This window comes from Acomys russatus, chromosome 1 (genome assembly GCF_903995435.1).
Source record: "Acomys russatus chromosome 1, mAcoRus1.1, whole genome shotgun sequence".
NCBI lineage: Eukaryota > Metazoa > Chordata > Mammalia > Rodentia > Muridae > Acomys > Acomys russatus.
In genome coordinates, this window is record NC_067137.1 from 3,353,263 (window position 1) to 3,372,659 (window position 19,397).

Consider the following 19,397-nt stretch of genomic DNA (forward strand, 5'->3'; position numbering starts at 1 on the left):
ACTCAAGGCATGCTATGGATTTCCAATGGACCAGAATTTATTAAAATGTGTAAAACTCATTCCTAAGAAGTGAGGCCCCGCCCCCATTTTCTTAAGCTCCCTCCCTCTTTTTATTACTACTTCCCAGAGCACAATTCTTTTGCTAGCATACCAACTAACTTGCATTGAAAGTCCACAGAACTACCCACTTATTATCTTAATGCGAGGTATGTTTCATGTGTAACCATGCTGGGTACAAGGTGCTTGGATATTGTTAAATTTTCAGAAAGCTTTCAATGTTGTGTTGTAATTCTTGAAAATTGCTTGCCAATTTAAAGCTAGCTGCATCTAAACAGTAAGTAATTGCTTATGGTAATGAGTGCAAACTAATTTGTTAGAATATGTTAATATTCACAAAGCACTTTTATACTGCCTGCTGTTCCAAACACACTGCTCTCTTGTCTAAGTGTTGATTTTAGATAGTGTTATTGTCACACATCTGACTGAAATCATCACTTCAGTAACATTTATGCAAAAGTCATATATGGTGACGGCCTCTGAATTCTAAAGAAAGAACAGAAAGTCATGTCATCCCTTTGATGAATGATTTGGAATATTTGAGTAAGGGAACCGAAGCCTTAACAATTAATTCTAATTAGTGATTGATGGCAGTAAGCTTACTACACTGGCTTGGAAATGGTCCCTCTTTCCCATAAGAGCTATAAAACTTAATTTAAATCACTTCTCAGACAGATGGCATCCAAACTTCATTTAAATACAATAAGCAATTTTAAATGAAATCAGTATTTTCAAGTGCTTAAGTGTGGAAGTCAGTTTCACCCCCTCAGTGCCCTGTGCTCCTTGCTCTGCACTCCTTTCTCAACTATGTTCATGAATACTTAGTGTGACTCTAGACTTTAAAGACCTGTGTTTCAAATTGAGGGTGTTCAGAATTCAGTCCAGGAGAGTTGGATCATCTGAGGTACAAGTAGAAACAGCCTGTAGTTTAGTCTAGAAAAATAGAATATTGCAGTTCTAATCCAAAAGAAGACATGCTTGGTCCTGACTTGCTTCAGGTCTGTTATGGCATTATAATGTTTCCATCATTCCAACTTCAAAATTCCGGTGGTGAAATTCAAACATCTCCATAGAGAACCATAAAAAACAACAACACTGTCACTTGCAAACTTCAGTCTTTGTTTGAATTTCACTGGCTAAAATTTTTGGGTTTTTTTTTTTTTCAGTTTTAAACACTTCAGTATTTAAATTATATGTCTTATAAATGTTCATAATTGCTTGTCATAGTAAGTGGCCTAACCTAACATCCTAGGTTGATTCCTTCTTGTCATCATAAGAAAGTAGACATTCTTTACACAAAAGGCTAGGTGTGCGCCTCTTATAATCTTCATAAGCTGCTTCAGAGAATGAGATGAGAATAAAACAGCCAAGTCACAGGCATTTTGCTTTACTTCTATTAATATAACCAATACTGTAATTTTTTTCTGCTAAGCATAAATTAATGCTTTAAAAGTGAGAGCTGGTTTATTTTCTCATAAAGCTGTAAGAAAATTTTCTGTGATGAGTAGGAAAATATAGCCAAGATATTGTTTAATGCAATCTCTTTCTTGGGACATTAATATCATGGTTTTTTTTTTGTTTTTTTTTTTTTTTTGTTTTTCAAGTTATCTGACTCCCAGTTAACAGAAATTTGCATTTTGTAGAATTTTTAATGTGATGGCATGCTGCATTTTTAGTACTGTCCTTGAATAGTCCTGACTCTAACTAAGTGCTTTTTATTCTGTGTTGATCTAGGGATTTGATATAGGAGACAGAGATAAAACACAGTGTTCTTAGAAAGCCTAGATTTCTTCCTTTTCAAAGTGTGGCTTCCCACTTATTAAAGTGAATCTACTTCCTGTATCTGAGAATATTTGGTGCCTCTTTTCTATTCTTTGTGAAAATCCAACCTCAAAATTAGCTTTACTCTTTTCAGAACCTGTTAAATAATACCGTCTCCCAAGGAATTTGGGATTGTTTTGAGAGACAAGTGAATTCTTTAAGGTACTTATCATGTGGATTTTTTAAAGTTGTCCTAAGAATGAGTCTACTTAGCATCGTTTGCCATGGTTTAATCATAGAATATCTTTGAAAGGATTAATAGTTAGAGAATTACTATTTGAATTATTATGATGGCATTGGTTTATGTTAAAATTATATTAATACGAGCATGGAAAGCACGAAATCAATAAAGTTGGATATTTATTACCAATTTAAAATTGAAAGTGATACAATGTAAGCTATGTCTTCCAGAATGGAAATAGAAAAGAAACTGAATGCATCACCATCTGATTGGCTGTTGATAGAGAAATCATAATGGTTGCACATACACTTCTGTCGCCATTAGAGCACTGCATGGTGCTTTGTACACAATAAATGCTTAAGTATGTTTTATGGAGCATGCAAATATATTTACTGTCAAACTTTTCTGTCATGTTGCTTTTGTGTTCTCTGTCTCCATAAGTATCTCGGGGCTCCTATCTCTGTATTAGGTCAAGAGGCCTCTTTCTGGCCTGGAGAGATGACCCGGTGGTTAAGAGCATCTGCTGCCCGTGCAGAGAACTTGATCACAATTCCCAGCACTTGGCAGCTCGCAGCCACCTCCTTGAATCCCTGTCCTGGTCTCTGTGGGAACTGCATGCACATATTGCTCATACTTGCATGTAAGCACTCATACGCATAAAATGAAAATCAGGAAAGTTATTATTTTACAATATCATTTATTTTTTGTATTTACTTCTTGAAGTTTATCTAAGCCTCATGGCTTTTTAGTCTTCTCAGAAACTTCTGAAAGTAGTTTCACATAGAAAAGTTAAGTGAGTTGGGCATGGTGATACACACCTTTAATCCCAGCACTGAGAGAGGCAGAGGCAGGCAGATTTCTGTGAATTCAAGGCCAGTCTGGTCTACAAAACCAGTCTAGGACAGCCAAGACTACACAGAGAAACCCTGTCTCAAAACAAAACAAAATAAATAACCAGATACAAAAACAAAAAAGTAAAACAAACAAACAAAGAAGAATTACAAATTCTATAATTAACCCAGATTCTTTCCTTTGGCTATTTCATCTGTCTTTCTCAAACTGTGAGTGATACTTTGCATACATGCAAATATCAGCTATTAGAAAGACATTGCTATATTTTTATTATCATCTAAAGGCTTCATTTTGGTAATAGGCCTGTTCATAGTTCTGAATCTGTGGATGGAATTAACTCATAATGATTTGGTCGAGCTCCAATTATTAGGCTATATAGAGTACTCCTACTCAGTGAGTATTGATATGAGCAAGCTCTAATCATGAGGTTAGATGGCATTTTGTACCTCATTAATATGAACCAGCATTAATCATGATAGTGGGATGATATATTCCAACTCGAAGCTGCCAAGCTACATGATTTTAGAGCTATAAACCTTTGTTTCTGCGAATGGCTGACCTTGCTAAGAGAATGAGTAAATGGATGAGTGAACATCTGGTTCATTGGTTGAAATGGTCTGAGATTTGCCTATTTTGCTTAAGCAATTTCTATTTTAAATTAGTTTTCAGGGCATTTACAATTAAAGGTTGAAATGGGTCAATTGAAATTTGTGCAAAAGATAACTTCTGGTGACTCGTTTTTAAAAATTTGCCATTTCATTTAGGTTTTCAAATTTTATGGCATATAGGCTTTTGAAGTAAGACATGTTGATTCTTTGGATTTTCTCAGTGTCTGCTGTTATGTCTTCCTTTTCATTTCTGATTTTGTTTATTTGAGTATTCTCCCTCTGCCTTTTATTTAGTTTATTTAGTTGTCAATCTTGTTGATTTTCTCAAAGAACCAGCTCTTGGTTTCATTGACTCTTTGAATTGTTTCCAAATTATTGATTTCAGCCTTGAGTTTGATGATTTCTAGGCATCTACTCATCTTGGGTGTGTCTGCCTTTTTTTATTCTAAAGCTTTCAGGTGTGCTGTTAAATTGCTAGTACAGCATCTCTTCAGTTTCTCTATAAAGGCACTTAGTGCTAGGTGAAGCAGATAGATGTTATTCTATAGAAAAACAAGGTAAAATAGTTAGATAAGGTCCACAAAAAACCTCAGAGACATACAGAATAGAACATTTAAGATGTTTTTATTATTTAAAGATTAACTGACAATGAGATAGCTTAACTCCTGGCAACACCCAGTCTACCTCACAGAGGATGATGAGCATCAAAGAACCTCCTTATAGAGATGGCTTCAAATGTGCCAAACAAGCCACTTGGCAAAATGTCTTCATTTCTATCACAGACAGAATTCTGCCTAAAAACAGACTAGCTTGGATGCAGGCAGAGTCAATGGCCAAACTCTGCCAAGACAGGGTAAACAAGCCCTCAAAAGTTCCTGCCTCACAAATATTTCCATATATTGGGCCAGAAGGCTGAAGATAATGCTCCAATATTATAGAGAGTTTTGGGTGACTATTCAGGTAGCAAACTGTCTCTTTCATATTCTCATTTGGAAAGCTATTAACTTGCACTCCTGGCATACTCAGGTAATCAATTTTATTCCTTCTCAAGTCTCAGAATGGGTTGAAGACCAGATAGCTTCGTTGTACAATTAAGCTTAGTTGTTAAGAGGTAAACATGTTTTTACATCTAGATAGATGCTTTAAGTTGACAATGATGAGATATGATAGATATTGATTTATATTCAGAATTTTATATGCACCAAGATAGAAAAGATGTTTTTTCAAGGTTGCCAAACACAAATAGCCAAAACACCAAGAATGTAACACATATATAATTCCTGATTTTGTCATGGTTCTTCTTTCTGTATGTAGTTTATTGTATATATATGTAATAATATAAGTGTATATATAAAATATTTAATAAAAAGGAAAAATTGCTAAAAAGCTTTCTTAGTTTAGTTAATGTTCCTAAAAATAAGATTTTTCATAACCTGATGGTGTGATTTTTCTCTCTCCCTATCCATGAGGCTTATATCTCTAATACAAATTCATTTGAAATATGTGCCAAAGACATTTTAACACAGTTCACTAAGTGCTTTAGGAAGCCTAGTTTTAGAAAGGAAGGCATACACATTCAATGTTACCAGGGTTACTCGTTTATAGTTACTTCACTTGATTTTATTTTCAGTTCTAGATCACTTTATGGGATTCCTTGATCTGATTGGTATAAAGTCTACCACTTTCTTGTTTTTCTTCTCAGTCATAGTTATGACTTGAATTTGATCTTTGAGAAAGTTTGTCTCACTTGGAAGTTCAAACTGTAGAACACAAGTATTCCTAGAGGGGATATTGTTTCAATAACATGTTCAAGAAAAAAACAGCAAGTGTTTTTAGAAGAAAATTTGGTTGCTCTAGGCTTGGTAGCAATCCTAGCTACTCAGGAGGCTAAGTTAGAAAGAGCACATGTTCAAGGCCAGAGTCGTATACAGAGTGAGTTCAAGACAGACTGCACAACTTAGTAGAACTTTGTCTCAAAATATAATGTAAAAATACAACTGGGAATATAGTACAATGTGAAATCCCTAGTCTAGCATATTCAGTGCCTTAGACTCGGTCCTTAGTATGTTTGAAACATAAAAAGATCCTGCAAAGCACTACTCATGACTGGTTACTTGCTGGGTAGAGTTTTGAAATAGTACTTACTGGCTTGAATGCTTAGCAATGTACTTGACTTTAATTTGAGAATATATATGTATATATGTACATATAGTAATGTATATACAGTCATATTATTATTATTTATTATTGGTATTTTAGTTTCAAAGACTCTATTAATTGAAGCTTGACCATCATCTGTTTTTCAAGGCCTCTTTAATATGAGAAAACAGAGGGTTTCATTTATTTAAATAAATTCCCTTATAGTGAAGAGTAATGCAATTGGCATGAGTTATTGATAGGGTAGTCTCGGCTTTATAGAGTATCAGTGAATACCAATTACATCTTCTTCTACTTGTAGTGTCTAAATCATACAGTGGGTCTTCTCTGAGGGCTACTTACCTCAGCCTTGATGATCTTGTGGAAACTTTAGAGATATCCATGGTTACTAGCACAGAAAATGTAGCTTTCTATGGCTTTTTTGAATACATATCAAGGGTATTACTAAGACTAATCCATGTATCTATTCACAACCTAAACTATTATTTTTAGGGATCACAGAGGAACATATTTACATTATGGAAATAAATGTTATGTTCATAAATATCAATTGTAAAAAATAGAGATGCTGTAGATACATCTCTCAAAGCCATAGTATTTTCATGATAGTCAGTCCAAACAACATACACATTTTTATTAGAAAATCATTTTTATTAGTTAAAAGTTTTAGGTCAACAGCAAAGCAAATTTTCTTTATGACTTTCTTGAAATGCACAATTACTATTTGAATTATCTGAGAGAAATGAGTCCTGACTTCATAGAAGCCATGATGGCTTTCTGCCATTTCATTTTCTTGATAGTTTTATTTGATGGAAACTACTTACTGAGCAAGCACACATTGTTTTCACTTTGAAATGGTGTCTTGGCTTGGGAGGAGGTGACCCTTGCTGAGGCTGACTCTCTGGATCCTTCTCTCTGTTTTTATAACCAGGTCTCTGACTGCCATCTGCACTCACTCTCCAGTACCACCTGAGGGAATTCTAGTGCATGGACAGAGTTCTCCTTAGCTCTCATAGCCAATATTCAGTTTAGTAAAATTCAGCAACTTACTTTTTTTAAGTTTTTAAAGGAGATTTTTTTTTTTTTTTTTTGTAAAGGAATTTTAATCTAGCGACATGACTACTCTGGCAAGGAATCACATCTAAAGATCTAGGTCTGTGTGATCTGGCAGAAGTAAGACGTGACCTTAGTATACAGCTTTAATCCCTTTGGTTGGAATACAGACACACCTTTAGTTACACAGCTTTAATCCAAAACAATGACATCTAATTGAGGGACAGGCAAAGGGATGAGTCGGAGAAAGATTTGACAGAACAAGTCAGAGATAGGATATGCCCAACTCTCAGTAGAACAGACAGGAAAGAGAAGATACTTAGGAGCTGCTCAGGGAAAGTGAAGAGAGGTAAGTAGTCCAGTTCCCCTGGAGTTTGGTTGAGTTTACTGAGGGCACTTCAGTACTATTTAGTTGAGGGCAGTTGCATTTCTGCAGTTCAGTTTATGGAGTTCAGAGGCAGTTTTTCCAAGCAGAGAAATTCAGTGAGAAGCCTGTTTGAGTCACTCAGCTTCAAGAGGGGTTAGGCCAGAACAGCTGAGTTGAGTTCACAGAGAAAGGGTGGGTTTATTCAGCACTAAGCCTCAAAGGCTGAAAACATTCTAGATCTAGGCTAGAAGACAGAGTCGGGAAGCCGAAGCCCTCAAGGTCCAGGCTTGAAAGGATTAGATTGTATGGAGGTTAGACATTTCCAGGCCTAGACCTAGGGATATTTATATAGAAAGGCTCTGGGCTCAGCCCAAGCCATGTATTAGTAAAGATTGGTTATGACTTTCCTCTCATCCCATCATCTGAGTAAATACAAGCAACATTTATAGATTTTTCCTTTATTTTAGGAACTTAGGCTTCTGATAGAACATGTGAACATACAGATTTACCTCTCTGTCCAACCTAAACATCATACTGAACTACTCTGATAAGACTACCATTATTAGGGAATTATTTATTTTTACTTTGATCAGGAGTCTGGGACAAGTAGCTAACATTCCACTTACTGGAGTCTTTCTTTCTTTTTCCTTCCTAAAGACCTAATTGCTCTATTCTTTCCTCTAGTCTGTTGATATACATACAATGAGTTTGTCCATTACTCTAAGTATACTTTGATACTTTCAGTCTTTTATAATGAAATGTAATCTTGTGTATGTCTTTTATTCCTGAAAAAAATTAACGTTGAAAATCTAACAGGGCTTTGATTTCATAGAATAATTCCTGTGAACAAGAACATTTTCACAGTTATTTAGAGAGAATGATCTGTAATTAGCTGTTGTTTCTAATAATTGTTAATATTATTGTATATTTCACAATTTAGTGACTTTACAGTTATTCTTATACTCTTTCATAATATAAGGTAGTATCTTTTTATCAATTTTTCTTTCTACATTCTTTAATCCAAAGAATATATCCCATATGTTAAAAATGCTCAACAAATTCTGTTACTGTTAAAACAGAGAAATTCCAACCATTCTATTTTACCAGTGAACATTCAGGAGGCAGATCTTGGGTTGAAAATTTACTAGCTCAGAGAGACAGAGAAAGCACCCCAGCTGATCTTCCTACTAAGCTGATGTCCTAGAAAAAGAAAGCTTTTCTACTCAATTCACATCCCAGAAGAAAAAATCCAAAATCCAAAATCCTTTTCTTTTTCTCCACATGCTCTTACATACCCTTCTCTCAATCTTTATCCTGTCAGTCCCTGTCAGCTGGTTGCTTGCTCAGCCTCTTGACCAGGGTTAACTTTATTAAATCCTGTGTACAGAAAATTCTTGCATTAAAGATGTGTGCAAGGGCTGAACCACACCACTAGAAACAGATTTTTATAGTTCTCAATCTCGGGGCTCACAATGGGATCAATGTCCTGCAACAAGAGTTAAGAATGGAATATTAACATGCTTATAGGAGAATAAAAGCTGTCATTTATAATTATTTTAATTTTCATCTGACAGCCTGGTAACTCTCTCTAGATAAAGTATTATATTGCTGTTATATTTCATGGAAACATAATGGCCTGAATGTTTCGCATTGGTTACCGGATAACATTTGAAGTATTATAGGACTTCAAAAAAACCTTTTATTCATATACTTATGAGTTAGAAGCTAGTCATTTCAGAAGTTAATTATATGATTTTATATGTAGCAAGGATCTGGAGTAGCCAATAATTGAACAGTCCTGTGCACATTGATTGGATTTCTTTTTCAGAAGGCTTCGATACATTAGGGGAATATATGAGACTTGCTGAAACAAAGTGAGTCTGAGATAGGACTCAGATGATAAGAAAGTAGGTAGGAAGGGTATGTCCTTCATGTACAAAGCAGTGTTCAATAAGAGCTGAAAATATTTCTTATAACATCACAGACAATGCATACAAAACTCATGAATAACATTTGCAAATACTTATTTCAGCAAAAGTATGTTGACATTCTAGGATGTGGATTGATGGTGCCAGCTTTGTTAATGAATTTAGGGTGAGTAATAGAGATTGCTGCAAGACATTAAGTGGAGAGATTGCTAAAAACCACTTTAAGTTTGCATCATCCATACATTTTAGTGTGGTGATGGATGCCAAGTTCAATTTGTCTTTACTCACTGATGTATTAATTCTTGGCACCTAGAAACGTGCATAAGTAATCAAAGCAGCACATCCTTTCTACTCTTCCATTTGATATAAAGCTTAGAACTGTCATTGTGATATGCTTCCATTGCTCTAAAATCACTCATACAAAAATAACACCTCTGTTATAGGAATAAACACATTAAAATAAAGCTACGTTCTAGCTCAATTTTTGTAGATGTATTTGCTTAATAATCAAGTGACTATTTGCCTTGTGCTATAGTATGGCCTTGCTAGGTGATTTATGGTGGTGAGGCAATATTCTGTGCTTCACTAAAAACTCCCATGTGATGTAATCTAATATCAAATCTATTAGTGAAAATAAATAGCACTAATAGGATATATTTATGTAAAGAATAGTGTTAACCCACAGTATGAAATACAGAGTGAATAAAAATTGTGATGTACAAAAGTCTTTCATTTAAAGATGATTGGTTTGAAAACAAATTTAAAATAAATGCAAATTTTCTCAAAGTACTTATATTAAAATAAGTCAGAACTGTTGCAACATTATTATTTATAATTCTGTGAGGTTTGGGGGTACACATGCAGACATAAACTCTCTCTCTTTCTCTCTCTCTCTGTCTCTGTCTCTCTCTCTCTTCCCCTGAACACTCATCATATGATAGAATGTGGCTGCCCAGGTGCTTCTGTGAATCCTCTCATATACTTACAGAAGTCCTATAAGACAGTGGTGCTGGTCTCATTTATCTTTTCAAACAGGAAGTACTAAATATTAATGTATAAAATAAGTCCTTAGCTCGTGGTCCTGTGGGTAATCAATGATACAGCTGGAATTTGAAACTAGGTCTAGCCCAAGCCAGAGTTTATATTCATCATTTCTAAGTTCTCTTGGTGCATGAAACATGCCAACTTTGTAATTTGCAAAAGCATATACCTAAAGAATTTTATTCTGAAATTTCAACCCAACAGGCCACTGTGTTTGATTATGAAGAAGATTTTCTATCTGGGTAAAAGGAGGGACTTAAGAGTATATAAGATATTTTATATGTTTGGTACCAATATAGCTTTAGAAAAGAAGCCAGCATGTATGTAGGGATGAGCAGATGAGCCAAGCCTAGTCTAATTCTTTTCTTTATTTTGCTGTTGAGTTTACACTCAGTATAGTGTACGTGGTATGTATGCATGGTAGTTTTTACACAAAGAAGAAAGTCCCACTTAGATAAACCTGCAGAAAAAAAGAGTTGAGAATTAATCACTATGTTTGTGTTTTTTAGTGAAACCTAAAGAATCATAAAGTTATCACATATAGGAATGAGCAGTTGGTACATTGCTGGTGTCCAGGAATCAATGTGAATACATGGTTAATAGAAATTGTGAATATTTATTTTAGCATTATTTAGATAGTTAGATAAATATCTTCAGGCCAATAATTAAACACTTAGAAACATTTATAGTTAGAGAACTTTGAGAAGAAACCTCAGCAATATTAGTCTATATGTTCCAGCATTGTGAGGCAGAAAGAAAGCACATAGTCATCAGATGAAAATGTCACTGCTGATAAGAGACACTAACAGGTGATGATTGGTTTGATGCAGTAGACTGATATATCCAATTAACTTTTTTCTGCATTTCTTGGTGTAATAGAAACAGTAGTGTAAGAAAAAAAAAAAAAAACACATATCGTAGGGCAGAAGGCTAGAATACAGGTTGTAACTAGCTTTACCACTTAACCAAATGTGTGGGTTTAGCAAAGAAGCTAATTATTATAACTGAACTTCCTCAAGTATAATGTAGGATACTCATCCTATATAGAAGGAATGACAAAATCATCATGAAAATGTATTTTTTTTTTTTTAAAGTTCATAGCCAGGTGTGAAAGCTCTGGCTATAATCCCAAATTGTGGGAGGCAGAGACAGGACTTTGGAGCCAACCTGAATGAAATCTTGTCTCAAAATGCAATTATAACAATTAATAAATACATAAATAAGTAGGTGAGTAAATAAATATGAAAAATGTACCAGGTATTGTAAGCCAATGTTATTTGAAACATGGCTTCTTTTGGATAATTCTGAGAGAATATTAGACTTTTCAGATAGTTTTGCTGTTTTTTTTTTTTTTTAATAAAGCAAATCTCTGGTTTTTGTAGCATTCCTTATTCATACGCATTAAAGAAAAAAGAAAGTTAATAAGTTAGTGTCTTCACTAGTTACAATTCTATAACTGCTACAGCCCTTTTCTCATATATTCTATTTTTATTGACATGCTACTAAACAGAAGAAACTTAATAATCTTCAAAAATAACAAATAGCAAGGCAGAAAAAAAGACTACTTGTTTAGTATTATTAGGATGACTGAACTTCTGGCGAAATAGAACATAAAAGGCCTAATAGGTATTTCTCTCTGTCTGACAAAAGAAACTTACGGAAGATAGAGTTTATTTTGGTCACAGTTTGCAGGCTCAGGCCACAATGGTGAGGAAGATTGCTAGAAGAGTCTCAAGCGCCTAGTTTGGGAAGCAGAGGACAGACAGGAAGTGGAAGTAGGTTGTGAGACCTTAGGACCCACACCTATGATTCACTTCTAGCAAAATTCCTCTTCTTAAGTTTCTATGACTTGACAAAATGCTGCCACTACCTGGGGACCAAATGTTCAAATTCATGAACTAATGGAAGATGTTTCACATTCTAATTCCAACCAATGGGCAAACTTCTTCTTCATTTCCTCTCCTCTCCCCTGCCCTGTCCTCCCTTCCTTTAATCTTCCCTCCCCTTCTTTCTCTCTCACTGCAGATCGAACATATTGCTTTGCATTTGCTGGGTGAAAACTTTACCCTGAACATCCTTAGGCCTTTTCTAAGACAGGGTCTTATTACATTGTTCAGGCTATGTATAAATTCAGTCTATGGTCCAGGTAGGCCTTAACCTGATGATTTTTCTATTTAGTGTCCCCACTGATACTTTCAGATCTATTTCTAAGTCTCTCTCTCTCTCTCCTACTCTTTGATTATTCTTTTTATTTATGTATGGATGTTGTGCCTGCAAGTATGCCTGTCATGTGTAGCCAATAATCCTGGTGCATGCATAAGTCAGAGGAAGGCATTGGGTGTGTTGGAGCTGGAAGTTATGGATGGTTATGAGTCACTGTGTGAGTTTTAGGAATAGAAGCTAGGTCCTCCACAGGAGCAGAAAGTGCTTGTAACTACAGAGCCATCTCTTCAGCTCATTTATTCTCTTTTACATATTTTTCTTCTGACATCTCTTCTTTTTCATGGGATTCCTTGTGATCAATGAGAGATGAAGCAATGTGGGAATCCAGCGCACTGAACCACTCTATACAAATTGGATAATGTCTAGAATCTTCAACCTATAGTATAATTTTAACACTCATGACTGAGAGCATAATATTATTTTTCATACTGTAACACCAATATTTACCTGGAGGGAAGGAAGGAGGCAAGGACCTCTCTAAGATGCTGTGTTGTTTCACAGACCTTAGATGCTTCATGTTAAGTAAGACCTGACTTCCAGGAGTGGGCTATGTCTTTGTTGACATGACTTCTGTGGTTTGAGGATGTCAATTCATAAGCTATCTTATGTCATATGTGATGAGACCCTTTCCCCATATAAACTTGATTTGTAGTCTGTTTGCTGCTGCTTGTTCCCCTGTGCTGAATGACCCTGCCACATCTTCAGGCAGCCCCTGTTTCAGAAACAAGTTGATACATGGTTCTGATGCCTTCTAAAGCCTCCATCAATGTTTCATCCTAAATGAATTCTTAGAAACTGGAAGGAAAAAAATGAAAGACCATTACATTGCATGCTTGTCCATCTCAACTGAGAAAGCTGAAATCTGCCATTTGTTCTGCAATACCTGCTGAAGGACTTAATGAGTGCATAAAAAACTGAGTGGTTTCTCTGTTTCTGTTAAAACAGCTCTGTTCTCTTTCTTGAACAAGTTCCATTGAAATCTATCATTTGTGTTGCCATAGTTTTGTGTGTAACATCAACGTTTTATTGCTAGATCAACATGCTATCAGGAAGATAGACTTGGCGCATTGATACTAATGGGATTTGTATTTTGTTTTACAGCTGGGACAACATATATCTTTAGCAAAGGTGGTGGACAGATCACATATAAGTGGCCTCCTAATGACAGACCCAGTACACGAGCAGACAGGCTGGCCATAGGGTTTAGCACCGTTCAGAAGGAAGCAGTGCTGGTGCGAGTGGACAGTTCCTCAGGCCTGGGTGACTACCTTGAGCTGCACATAGTAAGTAATTTTTAATAAGACTTAGAAATTCCTTTTTATCATTAACTCTATTCATATATATATATATGTGTGTGTATATAAATATATATGTACATATATTCATAAATATTCCCATCAAATGCAATATGAATATGCGACGGAGCTAATAAACTCTAGTGCTTCTGTTAGCATGTACTTCACAATAGGAGGAAAGTTATTTTTACTTTTGAATCTGAAATCAAGGCAAATTTGTGCTTGCAAAGACATTTTGGAGTGAGTTTTGTGCTCTAGGCAGATTTTTCAAGTTAATAAGGTAAGTTATTGCTCGGTAGCACTGTACCATCTGGTTGAATGCAGGGGGTTGTAGTATTGGTGGCATCCAAAGATTCAGTGTTTTTACCTCTTTCCTTGCCAGAGTAGAAATTGTCTAAAGTTATATGGTGTGGGAGGAATGAAGGAAGCGAACTTTAAGGATGTGAAATTTTAAGTTGGGGATGTGAAAATGACAAACATGATTGTTTCTGGGTCATTTTGTACTAGCTTTGATAGCTGTCTGGAAAGTTCCGAGAACTGTTCTTTTTCTGTCTCATCCTTGCTGAACTTCATATACAAATTTAGCTGGTGCATAGTAAAAGGTGAACAGTAACTTATGAAAGAGAGACATTAGCCATAGTTTCCACACAAACTTTACAGTTCAGGCTTGTCTAGCCATTCCTACTTTTAAGGTATTACCAAGTACAATTGTGATTCTTCATTTCCTCAGTTCTCTGTGTCTCTCATGAAGAAGAATACATATGTTAACTGCTAAGGGAGAGAAGCATTTTTCCATATAGCAAAGTCAAAACCTGGGAAAGATACCATCCTCAGAACTCAGTGGTACAGTGCTTGTGTAACACGTGTAAGGCCCAGGGGTCCCTCGCCAGGAGCATTAAAGACAACCCAGCAACCCAAAACTCCAGGTGGTTCTTGCCTCATCTAGACTCTTCCCTCTTGAAGTTTCAGACACAGATAAACCTCTCCAGGTTCTATGCTCTGTTATGCATGAGTATTGTTGTTTGTTTCATTTTCCTGATTGTAGAAATTTGATCCATTTTCCTTATGTTTACCTCTCCATGTTTGCCTTTACCAAGTCCTAAGTCCCCAAAGGGTGTTTGATCAGGTCAGTGTTGTCTTTCTTGATAGAAACTGGCCCCAGGCATTGATCCTAAACTAATTAGGAAAACTACCAGTCACCGCACTACATTGCCACAGATTGACAAAGTTTTAATTCCAAAGGACTGCACTCATTTTTCTTAATCTTATTTTTACACCAGATTTCTAGAAATTCCAATAAGTCAGGTAAAGTTTCACATTGACCACAAGAGCCAAATTCATTGCTAATCTTAGGGGAAAAAATAAACAGAAAATAACACCTCAGCACAACCATTATTGAGCCATTGTAAATTTCCATTCAAAATGCACTTGTCATAAAATGGCAACCCTTGGAAAGTAATTTCAGTTGCCTTTCAGCAAATACCTAACAATCAAAATTGAAAGCATTTGGATTTTTATAGCATCATAAATAACTGATCAGTTGAGATAAACTTCACAGGGCACTAAGAAATCTTGCTGTTTAGAGTAATCTTGACTTTCAAAATATATTTGCTGGGCTTTGATTTAAGGACTTTGCTATTTCATTCGTGTGTGTGTGTGTGTGTGTGTGTGTGTGTGTGTGTGTGTGTGACTGTGCGTGTACACATATATCAAGACTTTTGTCCTTCTAAGAGAAATTACTTATTGATCTGTAGCCAATTACACCTTTAGCTTGAGAAAGGTTGTGCAATGATTGCTCTGTAGTGGTAAGGAGCTGTTATTGGATTACTCAAACTACTGCTGTTTGTTTTACAGACCAAGAGACTGGTCTACAGTGTTGGCCTTTTCTTTCCAATTCTGACCAAGTATAAGCTTAAACTTCCTTTAAAGTAAAGAGGTGATGTTCTCCTTGTCTGCCCCAGTATGTGTCATGCATGGCTCTTCTTCTAGTCATAGGTTTCTTTGCCTCCCTTCCTCCCAGCTTTCCCCTTTAGGTCTTGCCTGGCCACTCATATTTTTATTCAGTGGTTATCTCTACATAATTTTCTTCTCAGATTAAAATTCTTCACATTTCCCTTGACCCCACGGCTTAATGGAGAATGGAGGCTACTTTCCTGGGATTCTCAACACTGTTAAATTCAGCCCTACCCACTACTATCTAAAGCCAGGCCCGGCCTTATTTTTCCTCATTAATTGATTAATTTATTTACTTCATATCAGGATAGCAGCTCCCTCTCATCTCTCCTCCCAGTCTCACCCTCCCATCCTCTTCTTCATTTTCCCCATCTCCTTCTCCTCAGAAAAGGGGAGACCCTCAGCCTGCCCTAGAACAACAAGACTCATCAGAACTAAGTGCATCCTCTCCCGCTGAGGTCAGACAAGGCAGCCCAGCTAGGGGAAAGTGATGCAAAAGCAGGTAACAGAGTCCATGTTAGAGACAGCCCCTGCTCCACTTGCTGGGGGACCCTCATGAAGACCAAGCTGCCCATCATCTACATATGTGTTGGGGTCTAGGTCTGCTCCATACATGCTTTTAGGTGGGCTTCAGCCTCTGTGATGCCCTATGAGCTTAGATCTGTTGCATCTGTTGGTCTTCTTATGGATTTGTGGTCCCCTCTGATTACCTCTATCTTTCCTCCAACTCTTCCACAAGTCACCCCAAGCTCTGCCTAATGTTTGGCTGTGGTTCTCAGCATCTGCTGCTGGGTGAAGACTCTCAGAGTTGGGGGGTGAGAGGGCTGGGTGAGAGAAGGGAAATGGATTAGGGGTGGCATCTCTGAGATAAGCAGGAGACCTCAGACAAGGTAGACTCCTGGGAAGATACAAGGATGACTCTAGCTGAGATGGTGGGCTTGTGTGTTAGGAGGTAGTATATATAAAGACTGAAGTCGCCACCTCCTATATCCATGCAGGACTTTTGAGGCCAGCCCCACCAATCCACCCACAAAATCTTCAGCACCAAATTTATCCTGACTATGAGATGTTCAGTAATAGAGATGAAACAGAGATTGAGGGAATGGCCAGCCAATGACTAGCCCAACTTGGGAACCACCCCATGGGAGAGAGCCAATCCCTGACACCATTAATGATATTCTGCTGTGCTTACAGACAGGAGCCTAGCATAACTGCCCTCTGACAAGCCATGGTCTAAAATGCAACAAAGGAAAACCTCTCTCCCTCCTTTTTACTTATTGTATGTGCAGAATGTTTGGCCATTAGAGCTCAAAAACCTTTTTTTTTTTTTTTTTTTTTTTTTTTGCACTTGTTTAAAATTACCTCAAAGTTGTTTTTTGGTTTGGTTTGCATGTTGGTTTTAATACAGAACTGTACCTCTAATTCCCTTTTTAACTGCATTTCTGAAAGAATGGAAAAGAAAAATGTAAAGAGAAAAATGAAAACCAGGAAGGTAGAAAAGCAAGGAAAAGGGAAATAAGAAAGAGGAAAGAATAAATGCATGATGAGCTGTCTGACAGAGGCCTCTCTTCTCAGTGTGTGAAGCATGGACGGTGGTGTGGCTTTTGAGACAGATTGTCCTTGACTTGATCCTCCTACCTCTGCCTCCTGACAACTGGGATTACAGCCAGCATGCTTGGCAACTGTGCTTAATATTAATTATTACGTTTGAGAATATTTGAGAATTGTTTCATCTGATTATTAGTACAAATGTCAGGTTCATTCTGGTTTTCCAAAATAGATTCTGCTGCTTTTCCCCCAGAATCAAATTTAAAAATAAAACAACATGTAGTTTTAGTATATTAATGTTGTTTGTTTTGCTTAAGAATACAACAGATTAAAGCTGACTTGTAAAACAGGTGATATATCTTATCTATATTAAAGTTAGAACCACCCATTACACTGCCAGGAAGTTTCATGTGAGTTTTTCAAGTCAGCAGTGTATAAACTTTGTATGGATCTCATCTAAAAATCTTGCTCTGTCTTTAATTGATAGAGGCAATAAACAAGAAGGCTGATTGCATCATTAAAAGATGCTCCATTCTTGCTAAAAATGTATAATGCTGTTTCAATTAGCTAGTGGGAAAGTCTGATTGGCATATAATTTCAGTGAAGATTTGAATATTTGGTGTGGCTTACCTTCCCATTTTTCAGAGTGATCAAGTTTGCTTTCACTGGAAAATGTAATCACATTTAAATTTTGATTAACTATGAACTTAAAAAATACAACAACTTGGAGAAAGTTCACTTTGACTCAAGTGTCCCACTTTGATTTTTGTTGAATTAATATAAATGCCATCAATGTAGAGTTCAAAGCTACATGGATTATTGATTTTAAGAGTTTATGAGGAGATCGGAAATGGTGAAGATTTGGAGTGCAGAATTAATAAAGATTTCTGAAAGAATTAATAAATTAATTAAATATTGAAAAGTTAATAAATCTTTAACTTTTCAGTTAGAAAAAGCTCTATAGACACTGGTTTCCATATAACTCTGAGAATATCATTTAGCTTCCTTTTGAAAATATAAAAAGTATAATAATTTATAATAATTATTTTATAGAAATCTGTATTCCAATTGATGTTAATATTTTATAAATACATGATGCAGAATCCTTGGCTGTTTTAAGAATGCATGTGATAAATAATTTTATCTCTCCTTCAAAATTACCCAATTTATTATGTAGCCATATTTTATCATGAGTGGTTCTCTAGTTACTTCATGTTTTTCTCTGACTTCCAGATAAACTTTCTGATGTCACTGAATGCTATCTGTAATAATGGTGAATAGTACAAAATATGAAAATATGGCTTGTTATAACTTTTTAAGTCGATCTCATTCTATTTGCTGAGAATCTATGCCCCAGGTCTTGTGGTGTTTTGTGGATATGAATAAGTTGACATTACTTAGAAATTACACGTGCAAGCCCTGGATAAATAATTGTTTTTAAGTGACTTGTGAAGGGTTCTACCATTAACGTTTAAATTAGTGATGTTGAAGGATTTTTTAGTCCATTAAAAATATATACTTGGAAGCAATGAGCAAAAGCGTTGAAATAAGTTTGATTTTGTCAGTTGTAGCATATAATTTTTATCAGGTGAAACATGTAATTTTACCAAGATTGTCACTTTCAGAAAATCTCTTGTAGGCATCACTTTCCAGGGGTTAATTGGAAATTAATTTTAACACCTCCCTGTTTATGGAAAGAAGCTAGTGTCAACAAGGGCACATCCTTTCTGTGGATGTTAGTGGTGCCTTATCCAAACCGGAGAAGGTGGAGGAGAGTGTGAGTGAGCAGTGTTCTTTGAAATACTTTCATCTTGGGAGCATGAAAGAGCATTCTAAATTCCACTAGTGAATTGCTGTACACTTTTGCCTTAAGTGTTTTTTCTTTGTGCTTTGCTGCGGCGGAAGCTGCATTTGAAAGTCAAGCTCTTAATTGATTTTGATTTACAAATATACCCTTGATTAGCATTTTTAGTATACTCTTAAAGCATTGTATTTATAGTAAATATTAAATATCTCTAAATAACTTGCCGATATTGATTCATGCCTATCCCTTTTCATCTTTGTCTGTCGGTATTCATGCTACATGACTACATGTCCTTAGTGTTCTAACATTCAATACAAAAATGTGCTTTTAAAATCAATAATTATATGTGGGTGCATAGTAATATGAACACCAGAGAACACAATTATTTCCCCACCGGCTTTTAAAAATTGAAATATTGCTACATCGAAATGTTCTTTTTAGCCAACAGATGCACTTATTTATGAGAGTTCCATGTTGCCGCATACTGTTTAAATCCAACCCAAGTACAG

General features: G+C 36.0%; 1 protein-coding gene across 32 annotated transcripts in view; it reads left to right on the plus strand.

Moving 5' to 3' along the window:
- The window catches only part of Nrxn1 (neurexin 1), a 1,084,885-nt gene that overhangs the window by 747,541 nt on the left and 317,947 nt on the right, over positions 1-19,397 (plus strand). For all 32 annotated transcript variants that reach the window (XM_051154322.1, XM_051154409.1, XM_051155231.1 and 29 more), the window contains one exon: positions 13,390-13,571. In XM_051154322.1, coding sequence (XP_051010279.1) covers positions 13,390-13,571 — 182 coding nt within the window. The remainder of the gene's footprint in view (positions 1-13,389; positions 13,572-19,397) is intronic.